The sequence below is a fragment of the Hylobates moloch genome, unplaced genomic scaffold (assembly GCF_009828535.3).
Source record: "Hylobates moloch isolate HMO894 unplaced genomic scaffold, HMol_V3 SCAFFOLD_16, whole genome shotgun sequence".
Lineage (NCBI taxonomy): Eukaryota > Metazoa > Chordata > Mammalia > Primates > Hylobatidae > Hylobates > Hylobates moloch.
In genome coordinates this window covers 2,505,006-2,522,467 of record NW_026652291.1, presented here as the reverse complement: position 1 = coordinate 2,522,467, position 17,462 = coordinate 2,505,006, and the positions used below count along the sequence as shown (strand labels likewise).

At 48.7% G+C, this 17,462-nt stretch overlaps 1 protein-coding gene across 3 annotated transcripts in view; it reads right to left on the bottom strand.

Moving 5' to 3' along the window:
* The window catches only part of CDC42BPB (CDC42 binding protein kinase beta), a 132,184-nt gene extending 116,851 nt beyond the window's left edge, over positions 1-15,333 (bottom strand). The window contains exon 1 of one of the 3 annotated variants that reach the window (XR_004252812.3): positions 14,707-15,333. Coding sequence is in view for 2 of the 3 variants with exons in the window: in XM_032180540.2 (XP_032036431.1) it covers positions 14,707-14,881 (175 nt within the window). In the remaining variant the exon portion in view is untranslated. The remainder of the gene's footprint in view (positions 1-14,706) is intronic. The other 2 variants (XM_032180540.2, XM_032180541.2) reach the window with 2 other exon arrangements.
* Between the last annotated feature and the right edge of the window lie 2,129 nt (positions 15,334-17,462).

Genomic DNA, 17,462 nt, shown 5'->3' with positions numbered 1-17,462 from the left:
CGTGTTAGCCAGGATGGTCTCTATCTCCTGACCAGCTTGGCCTCCCAAAGTGCTGGGATTACAGGCGTGAGCCACTATGCCCGGCCAAGACAACCCAATTTTTTAAATGAGTAGAGAACTTGAATAGACATTTATCCAAAGAAGATATACAAATGCCCAATTAACACATGAAAAGATGTTCAACAACATTTGCTATTAGGGAAAAACAAATCAAAACCACAATGAGAACGACTTCACACCCACGAGGACAGAAAATAACAAGTGTTGGCAAGGATGTGGAGAAACTGGAACCTTGTGGGCTGCTGGTGGGAATGCAGACTGCTGTAGAAAACAACCTGGCAGTTCCTCAGGACGCTCAACACACAGCCTTCACAGGACCCAGCAACTCCACTCTGAGGTATATATTCGAAGGAAATGAAAACATATATCCCACAAAAACTTGTACATTAATGTTCAGAGAATAGGTATTAAAAATAAACAAAAGGTACTTTGGGAGGCCCAGGTAGGTGGATCACCTGAGGTCAGGGGTTTGAGACCAGCCTAGCCAACCAGGCGGCCAAAAGCCGCCTCTACTAAAAATACAAGAATTAGTCAGGCGTAATCCCAGCTATTTGGGAGGCTGAGGCAGAAGAATCGCTTGAACCCAAGAGATGGGGGTTGCAGTGAGCCAAGATCGCGCCACTGCACTCCAGCTTGAGAGACAGAGCAAGACTCCATGTGAAAACAAACAAAAACACCAAATAAACAACAAGTAAACAGATGTCCATCAACTGATGAATGGATAAACAAAATGAGGGCTGTCCACACAACGGAGTATTATTTGGCCATAAAAAGGGATAATGCACTGTATATGCTGCAACATGGGACAAACCTTGACAACACAACGTCAGTCATGAAAGACCTGTATTATATGACGCCACTTACAGAAAATACCCACAACAGGCAGATATATGGTGAAAGCAGATTTGTGGTTGCTCAGGGCTAGGGTGGGGGTAGAGTTGGGGGTGACAGCTAAAGGGTACAGGGTTCCTTTGGCGGTGATGGCAGAGATGGTTGCAGGACTTGATGAACATACTAAAATAAACTGACACTGAACTGTGTGCTTTAAATAGGTAAATCATGCATGACTTGAATCTCGATAAAGCTGTTACAAAAAAAACCAGGAAAAAACTTATCTGGTAATCGTAAATGGCAGAGAAGCCTTTCTTCTTCACTAAAATAAACTAAGAGTGGTATTAATTCAACTTAAATGTCTCTATATTGCTGATAGACAGCTGGTTTCTGTTTAAAAATCCTCCTAACATATTATGTCACAAGGATTATCAAAACTTCATAAACACAAATCTTGCTTTTTAAAAAAATAGCAAAATATTTGTAGAAGGAAACATATCCAGGCTTATCATTTTGGTTACATAAAACCAAGTCAAGGTCTGATGTTTTGAGAAATATTTCTTGTTCTGATACAGTATAATATAAATGCCATCCCTGACACCTTAATTAGCTGGTAAAACTGGAAATAGAGTATTTCCAGTAACTTCTCAATTTGTTGCTAGTCAGACAGTATTTCCCACATATTTGAATCCAGTTTCATTTTAAAGGTACATCAGAAAGCTGTTCTATTAATAAACAAAGACTTTTCAACAATTTGGCTTCAAATACTTCGGGTTAGAAAACAAATGTCCATTTAAGACAGAGCTGCAAAATTATTATTATTACTTTTTGGAGACAGAGTCTCACTCTGTCGCCCAGGCTGGAGTGCAGTGGTGCAATCATAGCTCACTGCAGATTCAACCTCCTGGGTTCAACCAATCCTCCCAAGTAGCTGAACTACAGGTGCACACCAACACAGCTGGCTCCTTTTTTTTTGAGACAGAGTCTCGCTCTGTCACCCAGGCTCGAGTGCAGTGGCACAATCTTGGCTCACTGCAACCTCCACCTCCCGGGTTCAGGCAATTCTCCTGCCTCAGCCTCCCGAGCAGCTGGGACTACAGGCGCCCGCCACCATGCCCAGCTAATTTTTTGTATTTTTAGTAGAGATGGGGCTTCACCATGTTGGCCAGGATGGTCTCCATCTCCTGACCTCATGATCCGCCCGCCTCAGCCTCCCAAAGTGCTGGGATTACAGGTGTGAGCCACCGCACCCGGCCCTGATTTTTTTAAATTTAATTTTGCAGAGACGGGGATCTCACTATGTTGCTGAAGCTGGTCTTGAACTTCTGGGCTCAAGCAATCTTCCCACCTCGGCCTCCCAAAGTGCTGGAATTACAGGCATGAGCCACCACACCTGGCCTCCAAAATTAACCTTTAAGGATTGCTGCATAACCACTGATAAAATCAACATCTTTCTCAATAGTAAAGCATCAACAGAAATGGTATTTCAAATTAAAGTATAAGGCCGGGCGCGGTGGCTCACGCCTGTAATCCCAGCACTTTGGGAGGCCGAGGCGGGCGGATCACGAGGTCAGGAGATCGAGACCATCCTGGCTAACACGGTGAAACCCCGTCTCTACTAAAAATACAAAAAATTAGCCGGGCGAGGTGGCGGGCGCCTGTAGTCCCAGCTACGCAGGAGTCTGAGGCAGGAGAATGGCGTGAACCCTGAGGGGCGGAGCCTGCAGTGAGCCGAGATTGCGCCACTGCACTCCAGCCTGGGTGAAAGAGCGAGACTCCGTCTCAAAAAAAAAAAAAAAAAAAAAAAAAAAAATTAAAGTATAAGGTGAGTCAGGTGTGGTGGCTCACACCTGTAATCCCAGCACTTTGGGAGGCCGAGACAAGAGGACCCCTTGAGCTCAGGAGTTCAAGATCAGCCTGGCCAACACAGGGAGACTCTGTCTCTAAAATAAATAAATAAATAAATAAATGTTGAAAAATAAATTCGGCTCACCAATCTTTTAAACAAAGCGACAGATTGAATTATTTTAATTCAGTGATTTCGCACTAACAAGGGTGAAGTACAACACAGCAAGGACCCTGAAGTGCTGTTTTGGGTGCTGTGGTAAGGGAGTTCTAGTCCCCTTTCCATCTCACCACGTTATTTATGTTTTTAGAGAATGATGAGGGGCAAGAATATTTCTTATTCTGCTCTGGTTTATTTTCAATGGGTGATTTCCTACATACCAAAAGCTCTGCAGGTTAAACACATCTGTATGACATTTCCAGAAAGATGAAGCTTCTACAGGCAACTCCTACGTCACAAAAGCCCAGCTGTGAACACCCCCACATCACAGGTCTCCACAGGGACCCCTGCACCCTCCCAGCCCCGAGGAGCAGGTGCTGTCCAGCCATGCGAGGAGCAGGCGCTGTCCAGCCACCGTTTTTCCACTTTCAACATTTCCTTCAGGTACTCCCTGCTTCTTCACATTCTCATAACCCCCTTCTCCTCTCTCTCCTCCAATACTTGTACAGTCATGAGAGAAAAAGTAAAAACCTGCTCTCCCTTCTTCCCATTTCCTCCTTCTACTCATGGGGGACTCTTTCAAGTAAGTCAGTGTAAGAATAGAAACAGCAACATATCCAAATCAAAGAGGAACTACACTCCGACTTCGTGCAGAGATGAGAACTGGGGCGTCTCGCACACCTGGAAACCACAACAGCACGTAATCACACCGCCAGGAGCCTCAAGGACAACGTGTGCTCCAGGAGAACAGGCATTTTGTTTTCTTCACTGCTGCAGTGCCTAGCACACCTTAAGTCCTTAAAAAATATTTGCTAAGTGAACGACAAGGGGTAACAGCAGACTAGAAATGTCAGCACGATTTTGCACAGTGGGAAAAAGCAAACGGATGAGTGATATCTAACTCAGCAAAGCCAGAAAACCAGAACTTAACTGTGCAGCAGGGGCAATGAGGCTGGGGAATGAGAAGAGGCGCTCGGATCTCTGAAGACCTGAGGGTAATGGGCACAAAAGAGCACCCGCTCTTCAAGTCTGTGGGAGAAGCAGTCAGATACTCCCCCACCAGCCCTCCTCCACCTCAGCCACTTTCCCAGAAACTGACAGCTACGCCCCCCAACCCCTAAACCCCAAGCGGGAGACTGGAAACTCCTCTCTGGGGAGACTTACAGCCCCAAAATAAAGAATTCTATTACCAACTTCTGCCAGTGACCCTCAAATTGGCAGGGTCCATGCTCTATTTCCTCATGGTGAGACTCAACACCTAAAGTTGGCCCCATGCATACAGGGAGTTTCCAATCGTCCCACTCATAATCACGGAAAGACAGCCAGTAATCACCAGATTTTCGGAGAGAAGCCTCTAACAAAGAGAATGACCAAAGTAGAAAACGGGTGAAAAAGAACGCGCAGGAAACAGACAAGGTAGGAGGCAAAGGAAAACGTCTACGTAACAAATGTGTGCAGGAATCAATAAAACATTAAACAAAGAGAAATGTGTCTAAAATGCATCGCCTTCATGAAACAGAAAGAGGATGTTATAAAAAGGAATACTGAGAACAACAACACTTATTTTTGGAGACAGTCTCTCTCTATCACCCAGGCTAGAGTGCAGTGGCGTGATCTTGGCTCACTGCAACCTCTGCCTCCTGGGTTCAAGCGATTCTCCTGCCTCAGCCTCCCGAGTAGCTGGGATTACAGGCAACTGCCACCATGCCCGGCTCGTTTTTGTATTTTTAGTAGAGACGAGGTTTTCCCACGTTGGCCAGGCTGGTCTCCAACTCCTGACAGTTGATCCACCTGCCTCGACCTCCCAAAGTGCTGGGATTACAGGCGTGAGCCACTGCACCCAGCCTTACATTGAATTTTTGTTTCTGACATTGTATCTTTCATCTTTAAGTGTTCTTGGCTGGGCGTGGCGGCTCACACCTGTAATCCCAAGCACTTTGGGAGGTCAAGGCGGGTGGATCACGAGGTCAGGAGTTCGAGACCAGCCTGGCCAACATGGTGAGACCCCCATCTCTACTGAAAATACAAAAATTAGCTGGGCACGGTGGTGGACACCTGTAATCCCAGCTACTCGGGAGGCTGAGGCATGAGAATCACTTGAACCTGGGAGGCAGAGGTTCCTGTGAGCTCAGATCATGCCACTGTACTCCAGCCAGGGCGACAGAGTAAGACTCTGTCTCAAAAAAAAAAAAAAAAAAAATTAGAACAAACATTAAAACTACAGTATTATCAACAAAAGTTTCCCAGAGCTGAAGGACCCAAGCCACCCAATCAAAAAGACCCACCAAAGAACAGTAGAGATAAACAAGAGTTCCCTGAAAGCTTCCAGAGATTTTACAAAAGCAAAGACCCACAGAGACTTGGAAACCATCGTGGTCTCAGACTTCTCATTACCAACACTCTCAGTGTAGACAGCAATGCCTCCACGCTTTCAAACTTCTGAGGAACAATGACTTCCAACCTGGAGTTCCGTACCCAGGCAAAGTGTCATTCAAATGTGAGGGAAGAAAGGGTATTTTCAGCCAGGTGCGGTGACTCATGCCTGTAATCCTGACACTTGGGGAGGCCGAAGCGGGCAGATTCCCTGAGCTCAGGAGTTCGAGACCAGCCTGGGCAACATGGTGAAACCCCGTCTCTACTAAAATACAAAAAATTAGCCGCGTGTGGTGGCGTGCACCTGTAATCCCAGCTACTCGGGAGGCTGAGGCAGGAGAATCGCTTCAACCGGGAGGCGGAGGTTGCAGTGAGCCAAGACCGCACCACTGCGCTCCAGCCTGGGTGACAGAGTGAGACTCTGTCTCCAAAAAAAAAAAAAAAAAAAGATAATTTTCAGACAGACCTGGTTCAAAAAATTTACCTCCGGTGAATTCTTTCTCAGGAAGCTACTAGAAGATTCACTCCACCAAAAGATACAAAACACAGAATCCAGAAAGGGGAATTCAACAGAGGAAAGAGACACAAAGAATCCCTGCAAGGAATGAAAAGCACTCCGAGGAGGACTGCTCAGTTGCAGGCCTGCAGGACACACGGCCCAGGCTGAAGCAGAAAAGCGGCAGGCCTGGAAGGGATGAAGGTGATAAGATTATTTGAGGTGTTTCATGGAGGAGTTGTAGTTAAAAGCCTGGCACTAAATTCATGACTGCACATTGAAAACCAAGCTAAAGAAAATTTGGCCGGGAGCAGTGGCTCTCTCTTGTAATCCTAGCACTTTAGGAGGCCAATGCGGGCAGACTGCTTGAGGTCAGGAGTTCAAGACCAGCCTGGCCAACATGGTGAAACCCCATCTGTACTAAAAACACAAAAATTAGCCAGGCATGGCTGGGCGCAGTGGCTCACGCCTATAATCCCAGCACTTTGGGAGGCCGAGGCGGGTGGATCATGAGGTCAGGAGTTCGAGACCATCCTGGCTAACACGGCGAAACCCCGTCTTTAGCAAAAATACAAAAAAAAAATTTAGCCGGGCGTGGTGGCAGGCGCCTGTAGTCTCAGCTACTTGAGAGCCTGAGGCAAGAGAATGGCGTGAACCTGGGAGGCAGAGCCTGCAGTGAGCCGAGATCGCACCACTGCACTCCAGCCTGGGAACACACACACAAAAAAAATTAGCCAGGTGTGATGGCGGGTGCCTGTAATCCCAGCTACTCGGGAGACTGAGGCAGGAGAATCACTTGAACCTGGGAGGCGGAGGCTGCAGTGAGCCGAGATCATGCCACTGCACTCCAGCCTGGGCAACAGAATGAGCCTCCATCTCCAAAAAAAAAAAAAATTTACTTCATGGGATTATTATAAGAAAAAAAAAGAAAATAAATAAAATCCACTCCAATAACACAAAAATATTTCCTTTAGTAAATTGTATCTTACATGGCTTAGCTGTGAAGACAGTTACCTAACAATAGGAATGTAGACACTGAATATCAATTTAAACAAAATTATATAAACATATTTGGGACAGAGAAAAAGAGCAAGGGGTGAATGTGTTTCAGGCAGTGGAGGGACAATGTAGAACAGTTCTAAAGCTTCTTCTACAGCAGAAGTCAGCAATGTCTAAAATTGAAAAATCAGAAATTAGCAGTACCAGCATGCTACACAGAAATATGAAATTTAAGGCAGGCATTGCTAAGCACCCACCAATATCCAAGGTTCTTCTATAGTAACATCCCACCCCCGGCCTGCTTGGCTGGAGGAGGATGGGATGGCCACTGTCTCAGATGGTGGCCTGAGGGTGGGAAAAGGCCGCAGCCGCGGAGGCCTCTTGGAGCAAGGCTGTCCAACCAGCACTGACTGCTGACACGCCAACTTCACGTGAGAGAAATCAACCTGATTTTACTTAAGTCACTGTCACTTTGTTCTCCATTACTGGCAGCTAAATATGATCCTAACTAAAATGATAAGTAGAAACAGAGGAGTTAAAAGTGGTAGTCTGTGGGAAGGTGGAGCGCGGAGCAAACGACTGGTAGAGGGACTGCCGTCTTGCATTACAACCCAGTAGTACTGCTTGGTTTCCAAAACTAAGTAAATGTGTTACATTGATAAATGTTAAATTATATTTAAAGAAAATCACCCCACGGGGCATGGTGGGAAGTGCTGTTAACCTTAACTTTTTTAATTTATTTATTTGAGGCAAAATTTTGCTCTTGTTGCCCAGGCTGGAGAGCAATGGCGCGACCTCGGCTCACTGCAACCTCCGCCTCCCGGGTTTAAGCGATTCTCCTGCCTCAGCCTCCTGAGTAGCTGAGATTACATGCATGCGCCACCAGCCTGGCTAATTTTTGTATTTTTAGTAGAGACAGGGTTTCACCATGTTGGCCAGGCTGGTCTTGAACTACTGACCTTGTGATCCACCCACCTCGGCCGCCAAAAGTGCTGGGATTACAGGCATGAGCCACCGCACCCGGCCATAACCTTAACTTCTAAAACTAAGATTAGATGTGTCTTTTGGGGTCAATTTCAAATTCTAATACTGAATTGTGGATATCAGACTTTTTATTTTAAAGGCAACAGAATATGAAGGCATTGTAGTTTTGGAAAGGTGGAGTGACGAAGAGAGTTTGAGACTGATCTGGCAGAGGTATTTAAAACTTCACGTGGGAAAGGCATTCATTTAGGCCTGAGGACTTGAGAGCTTTAGCTAAGTCACTGACAATGAGAATAGAAAGAAAAGGCTAAAATAAAATAAAGATATTTCAAAGCAGGCACCTGCAAGGAGGCCTGAGGCTGACCGCAGTCCTGTGAAGGACAGAAACATTGGTTAGAGGGCTGCTTGCCCAGAAACGGTTAGGAAAAATGCTCAGAACCTGGTTTACCCAACGTGAGTGGGGAGCGGGCTGGAGGGCAGGTTAATATGACCTCCCCAAATTCCTAATGTAGCGGAGCGCAGTGGCTCACGCTTATAATCCCAACATTTGGGAGGCGAAGGTAGGAGGATTACTTGAGCCTGAGTTTAATTCCACCCTGGGCAACACAGCAAGACCTCGTTTCCACAAAAGTTAAAAAATTAGCCAGGTGTAGGGGTGTGTGCCTATAGTCCCAGCTATTCAGGAGGCTGAGGCTGGAGGACTGCCTGAGCCTGGGAGGTCAAGGCTGCAGTGACACATGATAGGGCCACTTACACTCCAGCCTGGGTAACAGAGCAAGACCCTGTCTTGAAAAAAAAAAAAAAAAAAAATTCCTAACAGTTTTCCAACCTATGACTCTGCGATTTTGGAGGTCAGGGAAATCATCACCTAAATTAACATTGGGAATCACCTTATAACAGGTCCCAAATGTTCTCCAAAGAGACTCCAATCCAAGGACAGAATTTGAATGAAATTATATCATTCCATTCAAATTTATCTTTGAATTTCTAATTCCTAAGAAAAACAAAAATCCAAAGTTCTCTATTACGTATCGATTTTTTGCAGTTTTAATCAAAAAACAATTTTGTTGCCACAGTTACCTACCAATCAATAAAACTAACCAAAAACCTAACCCCCAACACAGATTGTTTAAAATCAAACTGAAACTTGACCTTTATCTCCTAGTTAGTGGCTAGTCTATTTGGGGGAGCGGCGGGGGGGAAGATTACTACACACAGTTCACATTGCCAAAACACTTCTGATTTTAGATTTAAGGAGAGGGTGTTTCCTCTCGTCCATTCTCATTAGAAAGAGAGCCTTTCTGTGAGCTTCTCACACAAATTTAAGGTAACCATAACATACTGTCATCCCATAACACTAAGAATCTAAGAATCGAACAAACGTGGTCAAGGACTAATAGGTATCATGTTATGGGTTTTGGGATGAGATTACATGGTAACATTGTTTTTGGTCTCTTCCAGCTAAAAAAAAAAAAGCTTTCTGTCTCTTTTCAGAGAAAAGCATTTGACAGTTTCACTGTATTTAATATAGTTTGGAATTAACAGTCCTGTGTGCCTGCCTGTTTATCCAGCATCACTAACGTCAGTGTAAACAGGAGACATCTAAGGGCACCTGGCTTGGCGACAAGAGGCAGGGCGGAGGCAAGCAGAGGAGCTCTCTGTCAACCCTGCAGTGTTGTGAGTTCTGTAATTTACATGCATTTGAGTATTTTGCCTGAAGGGCAATTCACTGCACATTTTAAACTTTTTCAGGTAGCTCACACAGTGGTATCCTGAAGTGAGAACTATCTCTTCAATCTAATTTTATTTCTTTGAAGTCTGGATTTAAGAGAGACACTGCTGCTCACTGTGAAGCCCAACTGTCATGGAAGGAAGAGGTTTTTTTTTTTTTTTTGGAGACAGGGTCTTGCTCTGTTGCCCAGGCTGGTGGGCAGTGGCGCAATCTCAGCTCACCACAACCTCCACCTCCTGGGTTCATGAGATCCTCCTGCCTCAGCCTCCTGAGTAGCTGGGACTACACACACCACCACACCCGGCTAATTTTTGTATTTTTAGTACAGACGGGTTTTCACCTTGTTGGCGAGGCTGGTCTCAAACTCCTGATCCACTCACCTTGGCCTCCCAAAGTGCTGGGATTACAGGTGTGAGCCACCACACCCGGCCTGAAGTTTTAAGACAGAAAAGGTAGAGCTGGGTTGTTAATGTTTAATGGTTTCAGCTATCCTATCTCATGCTATCATAGTCAGTATCAAACAGCTACCATAGAATCTACATGATCTAAATTACGTTAAAACTAATTTTTATCATGCAATCCTAACATTTCCCTATAATTCAGATCTTACTCAAAACATCTACTTCTTAAGTCTGTTATTTTTAAAAAGTGTTCCCATGTTATGCAAACATTCTATCCAGAGAAATCATTAAGATAAAAATGCATTTGGGCCGAGCACAGTGGCTCACGCCTGTAATCCCAGCACTTTTTATTATGAGATGTTCAGCGCCATGTCAGTTAAGCCTTACTTATTAAATTCAGTGGCATCATCCCACTCACACCTTGGGCCGGCCATTCCCACACTAACAGCTATGGGCATTCACATCCATGGAGGAGGACCGTGAGAAGATACTGTCACACTCACGGTAAGAAAAGCCACAAACGAGGAACCACCCGGAAGACTAGGAGGATTAATTCTATTCATGAAGAGGAAGCACATCGCGAGAGAAGATACCCGGACTGGGAACTGGAAACCCACAGTCCGCCTGTGACACCAGCATCAAGCCTGAGGCCTTCCTCCTGGTCTGCAGGCCACACAGCAGCCAGGGCAGAGGACCGCTGTGGCCTGCCAATGCCCATAGGCTAGGATTTCAAACATCAGCTCCATCCAAATGCAACACTGGCTGTTACAAATAAGCTGTGGGAAAAATATTTAACACATGAGACAGTATTTGTATATGACAAAGATGAAAGACAACAAATTCATCTCATTGCGTTGTCTGTAAAGTGTTTCATATGTTCTGCTTCAAATGGTATCAAGATATTTTCAAAATAGCTTAAAGAAATATACATGCAAGGCCGGGTGCGGTGGCTCATACCTGTAATCCCAGCACTTTGGGAGGCCGAGGCGGGTGGATCACAAGGTCAGGAGTTCAAGACCAACCTGGCCAAGATGGTAAAACCCCACCTTTACTAAAAATACAAAAATTAGCCAGACGTGGTGGTAGGCACCTATAATCCCAGCTACTCAGGAGGCTGAGGCAGAGAACTGCTTGAACCCGGGAGGCGGAGGTTGCAGTGAGCCAAGATCGCACCACTGCACTTCAGCCTAGGCGACAGAGTGAGACTCTGTCTCAAAAAAAAAAAAAAAAAAAAAGAAAGAAAAGAAATATACATGCAAAGCAGGGCATTAAGGTCCAAGTTTTCATAGACGAAACCAATCAAGCTATAGGAAAATTAAAGGCAAAAACCTACAATGAAAGTTGAAAGACTCAGCCAGGCGCGGTGGCTCACAGCTGTAATCCGAGCACTTTGGGAGACCGAGGTGGGCAGATCACGAGGTCAGGAGATCGAGACCATCCTGGCTAACACAGTGAAACCCCGTCTCTACTAAAAATACAAAAAAATCAGCCGGGCGTGGTGGCAGGAGCACGGCATGAACCCAGGAGACGGAGCTTGCAGTGAGCTGAGATCTCGCCACTGCACTCCAGCCTGGGTGACAGAGTGAGACTCCATCTCAAAAAAAAAAAAAAAAAAAAAAAGGTGAAATGACTCTTGTCCTATGCAACCACTGTGGCAATAAGAAAATATGAGCCAAAAATAATATTTTATTTTTGAGACAGAGTCTCGCTCTGTCACCCAGGCTGGAGTGTAGTGGCATGATCACTGCTCATTGCAGCCTTGACCTCCCAGGCTCAAGTGCTCCTCCCACCTCAGCCTCCAGAGTAACTGGGACTACAGGTGCGCACCACCATGCCCAGCTAATTTTTATATTTTTATGAAATTTTATTTTTACATTTATTATAGATACTGGGTTTTGTCAGGTTGTTCAGGCTGGTCTTGTCTCCCTGGGCTCAACCGATCCTCCACCTTGGCCTCCCAAAATGCTGGGATTACAGGCATGAGCCACCACACCAGGCCATAATCTTCCTTTAAAACTTATAAGTTTACTACCTATACTTTCCAAATTTCCTCACATATTCCCCATTAAGTCTCCAAATCTGGGCTGAATCAGCTACTTTTCTTCCTTAAGTTTCAAGAATTCTCCATAATTGTCATTAAATACCTGGCAAGATTTGGGAAGTGGGGAAAGGTTGGCTTTTCCACGTGACAGGAATCGACATATTCGAGGTTTCAAATGTCATGGAGTGGTGAACCCAAAAACTGAACAGTCCACTGATTGACAGCCTATATGTGTTTCCTGAGCAGAAGTAATTCCACTTGGAAGTTAGAGTAGCTAATATTGCTCTATAAACAGTTTTATTCAAAAACATTATTCTGTGCTTTCCAATCGAAACAACCAGGCAATTCCAAGCAACATTAAATACTAACTGCACACGTTAACTAGAAATACACCACTTGGAGTTACAATGATGTATATGTTAACATAAATGAGTTTAAATACTTGTAAAATATATTGATATTTCACTAAAACACCACCTTCTAAGTCCATTCTTCTCTATAATTGAAAGTTTATGCTTTTGTGCAAACTGAGTCCCTAAGAGAATAGTTTGTAATCACTATTTCCAAAGAGCCAGAATACAACTTTGAAAATATGTCTATGTTATAGCACACAGTTACTGTTTAGATTTGGAAAGGTCAGATCTCATAAAATATGACCTCCACACATGCTGAGAAGAGCTTCTTCCAGGGAAGCCCACCAGTAATGCCTGGTGGAGAGAGGTGGCTGCACAATGGCCCACAGGGCCCTCACCCTCAGACTAATCTCCTTCTAGGTCCCAGGCCAGAGCCCAGTGGAACCACACCTTCCCAGCAAAACCGACTTTCCCTCTGCTTCCTCTTCCCAGTCACACTCACAGGTGGTGCACCAAGTTGAACCTGACAGTGGAACTGTGTCGGTTTCAAGATCGAGTGATCACAAAGGAACGGTAAACAAGCTGGGCGCGGTGGCTCACGCCTGTAATCCCAGCACTTTGGGAGGCCGAGGCAGGTGGATCACCTGAGGTCAGGAGTACAAGATCAGCCTGGCCAACACTGTGGAACCCCATCTCTACTAAAAATACATAAGCGAGCCAGGCATGGTGGTGCGTGCCTGTAGTCCCAGCTACTCGGGAGGCTGAGGCAGGAGAATTACTTGAACCCAGGAGGTGGAGGTTGCAGTGAGCCGAGATCGTGCCACTGCACTCCAGCCTGGGCAACAGAGCGAGACTCTTGTCTCCAAAAAAAAAAAAGAAAGAAACAGTCAATGAAATATTCAGATTTTAACATGCATCAAAGACCTCACTTTCAAAGCAACGGCAAAGTCAATTAATTATTCAGTTGGAAATCATGTCACTGACAAAGGACGCTAGAAAGCAAATACTCTTAATTTACTGATACTACAAGTAACCAAGAGTGGTGGTCCCACGGAAATAAAGCATCACAGGCTGTCCTTCATCTCAGGGCCTCTTTCTACTGCTGCTCTCACAAGATACCGTGCAACATTTCACTACAGAACAACCCAACAGAAGCCCTCTAAAGAATACTGCAACTTAAGTTTTATTTGTAAACAAAATTCCAAATTCCAGTTACCAATCTGGCAGAGTAGGAGGCCTCGCTGTGGAACACTTTCATTTGTTTCTTCGTATAAATATCAGCTTTATCAGCCCCAAAGATTAGAAATTACTGGTTCAAACTGAACAGTCCTAGCCCAGTGACGCAAATGACTCAAGGAAAAGGTTTTCATAGGTTTGGCCTGAACATATGCATTTCCTCCTCTTAGTGGTTTTAGGTGAGATAGTCTGAGCGTCTTTGACAGCACACCCCTGTTAGGGAGAGATGAAGTAAGAGAGTTTCAAGCTGCACTTTTACCTGTCTTTAGGATCCTAATTATCGTTAAATGGTTTAACCAAATTTTTGTCCTAAAAAAGCATAATAGGTTAGCTGACCAATGACTAAAACATTATAGATCCCGAACGAACTAGAGAAGGCATGCAAAATTCAGATAAAAAAGTTTTTAAGTGATAGCTCCAGCTACCCCTCCAAATATCACAAAGGTCTAGCAGAATTGGAATTGAAAAAAAAAGTCCTCTTGCACGGTTTATTTAAAATAAAGCCTTAACCTTAAAATTCCCTTGAAGGTGTTACAGCAAAGTGGGTGTTCAGGCTCTGGCCAACAAGGGGATGTAGACAGGCTGTCACCCAGGAAGGGCCGTTAGAGCTGGGCTCCCTGGGGATGCAAGGGGGTCCCACGGGGCAGTGGGCGAGGCAGATGCAGAAAGCACACCCAGCTGCCCCCACAACGCAGAGGAGCGTGGGGTGGCGAAAGGGAACTAATTCTACGCTGCCTCTGGACCCCAAAGGCGAGGTGCGGGGGCGGGGGCGGGGGCGGGGGCGGGGGCGGATATCCCAGTGAGTGCTGCAGGAAATGATATCCAGACTCGGAGGGTGGATCTAGGAAGCGGCCAGGGCGAGGGCCCGGCGGGGGGGAGGGGGTGGGAGTGGGAACGTAGGATGTGGCTCCAAGGGGCAGGATGAGGGGGCGGGACGATCGAACGCGGATGTCGAGGCTAGGGAGGGCAAGGAGGGATGAAGTGCTAGCGGAGGGACGAGGGCGAACGGAGCGGCTGGAGAGATGCGCAGCGGGCCTGGGGGCGCTACCGGGGCGACAGGAGGCGAAGCCCACGGGCTGGGTGCGCAGGAGGGCGGCAGGGTCTGTCCGGGCGGGGAGGGGCGGGCGTGGGGATGCGCAGGATGGGGCGCGGGCGTCGCAGGGCCGCAGGTCCGGCCCTGACGGCGCGCACTTACCCCACTCGAGGAACTCGGCCACGTACTTGTCGCGGCGCAGGGCCGAGTGGCTGCACTCGGTGTACAGGCAGACAAGCACGTCGAGCAGCGTTTCCACGCTCAGGGCGCTCTCGTTGCGCCAGGGCCCGTCCAGGAGCAGCTGCTCCAGCTTCTTGAGCCGCACCTTGGCCGACATGGTGCCGCGCGGCCCGCTCCCGACGCGCCGGCCTCTCGCCGCCCGCTCGGCCAGTCCGTCAGGGCGCGCCCTCGGGGGCTCGGCGGCCGCGAGCCCCGGCAGCAGCGGCGCCTCCTCGCCGCCCCGTCCGCGTCGTCGCGCCCCGGCCTAGGCCGACATCTTGGGCTCCGTCCCGGCGGCGCAGAGTCTGGGGCGCCGGGCCCCGCGGGTCCATGGGCCGCTCTCCTCCCCTCGGCGCCGCCGCCCTCCCAGCTCGGGCGGCCCGCCCCCGCTTCGCCGCGCCCCCGCCGCCCGCCGCCCTCAGCCCTGCCCGCGGCCGCGCCCTCCCCGCCGCCGCCGCAGACTAGGAGCGGCGAGGAGCCTAACGCTGCGCAAGCCCGGCCGGCGCCCGAGCCCCGACCCCAGCCCCGACCCGGCGGCCCAGCCCCGCGGCCCGCAGCCAACCAGGGCGCGGCCAGCACCGGCGCAGCCAACCACTGCGGGGCCGGCCGCCGCCGCGCTGACCTCAGCGCGCCGCCCCGCCCCGCGCCCGGCTCCTTGCTCCCGGCGGGCTCGGGCCTCGCCGCTTGCCGTAGGGAGCCGGGATGCTGGGAAGGCAGGGCCGGGCCCGGGGAGCGGCGCGGGGAGGACGGGGCGGGGCGAGTGCGCCGCTGAGATTGCGGGGCCCGCGCATGCGCAGGGCGTGCCTGGTGGGCGTGTGCGCCTTCGCCCTGCGGACCTGGTTCCCTCGGTGTTCTGGGTCCAACCGCGCGCGTCGCAGATTCCGGGGCCGAAGACGACCCCAAGTATCGGAGAGGCAGAGTCGCGATCTCAGGCCGTCGAGCCCGTCCCGCGGTGCCCGCGGGCCCATGTTGCCTGCGGGGCATCGGAGCGGCCCGGCCGAGGTGGGCGTCGAGGGCGGCCCGGCAGGCGCAGCTCTGATGGCCTCGGCGGGGTGTGGGCTATTTAAAACGGCTTGTCCCAGCTCGAAGCGGTCCTGGAAGACTCGGGCCCTACCCCTGACTTTACCGATGAGAGACTGAGGCCCAGACGGTGTGGGGTCAGGGCCCAGGCTTGTGGGGGCTGCTGCCAAGGCGGGAGCCAGCGTCCCCAGTGCCCGGTGGATTCGTGATGGCTTGCAGAGGGTTTCAGTTTCCACTGTCCAGCCCTCCCTGCAGACCAGGGCCTGGGTGTGACAGTTTGGTAGCAAAGGGTCCGGATATTTGTCTCCAGGCTGGGTTTGCCTAGCGAGTCGCTGCATTTACTAAGATTGTTGGTTAATTTGGGTGGCTGGGGAGGGAGGTTGATGGAAATACTCCCCAACCCCAACAAACCCTTGGCGTCAGGAGAGGAGGGGCTGTTCCTGGAGTTTGCGGAAGGTCACCGAAATCGTGGGGGTGTCTGAGAGCTTCTGGGGCGCGCGGGTACAGGGGAAGGGGTCATGCTTCCGTGGAAGCGGGGGCCTCCAGGTGGAGCCGATGAAGGGGCAGATAGGGGTTTGAAGCAGGAGGTTAAGGGAGCCTGAAGCAAAACTAATCTCTGGAGCTAAAAATAGGAGTGGGCCTGGCGCGGTGGCTCACACCTGTAATCCCAGCACTTTAGGAGGCCGAGGTGGGCGGATTGCCTGAGCTCAAGAGTTCGAGGCCAGCCTGGGCAACACGGTGAAACCCCGTCTATACAAAAATACAAAAAATTAGCCGGGCGTGGTGGCGTGCGCCTGTAGTCCCAGCTACTCGAGAGGCTAAGGCAGGAGAATTGCTTGAACCCGTGAGGCGAAAGTTGCAGTCAGCCAAGATCGCACCACTGCACTCCAGCATGGGCAACAGAGCGAGACTCCGTCTCAATAATAATAATGATAATAATAAGAGGAGTGGCTGCCTATGCCGGAGTTGTTGACTGGAACAGGGTGAGGAACCTTCTGGGCTGCTGGTAATGTTCAATGCCTGGATTTGGGTACATGGAGTACGCATAAGTAAACATTCTTCAAACTGTCTTCTGAAGATGAGTGCACGTCACTGTGTGTATGTGTATATAATACCTTCATTTCTTAAAGGCAGGTGAAAACAATCTGGCGTTAGAGGTGAGAGTACTGGTTGCCTTTGCGGTATCAACTGGAAGGAGGCACAAGGAGGGGCCTCTAGCTGGGAACATTCTGTATCTTCATCAGAGCCATCTTGTGACGTGGGTCTGTAAATGTATATAAATTCATCAAACTGTATTCTAAATATTTGCATGTTACTGTATGTGTGTGATACCTTAATTAAAAGTATTTTTAAAAAGTCTGAGCATATCACCTGGCTCAAAATCAAAGTTAAATCTTCCCCCTTGGACCCCTTAGGGCCTGAGATGAGCAAGGGGAAAGGGGGCTGTGCCTGGTGCCATCTCCTTCCCCAAACCCCCTCGGTTCGCTCAGCCCACTTCCGCCCATCTAGAGCCACCACCGGGAAGGGAGGAAGGGAGAAGTGGGGAAGGGCTCCGATCCCATCTGGATTGGCAGAGGGTAGAGCTGACCCTCTTTCTCCTGGGAACATTCATGGGCTCCTCAGTGGTTCCCTGCTGCTTTGTCTCCTGAAGTCCCCTTAACTCAAGCAGATGTGCCACC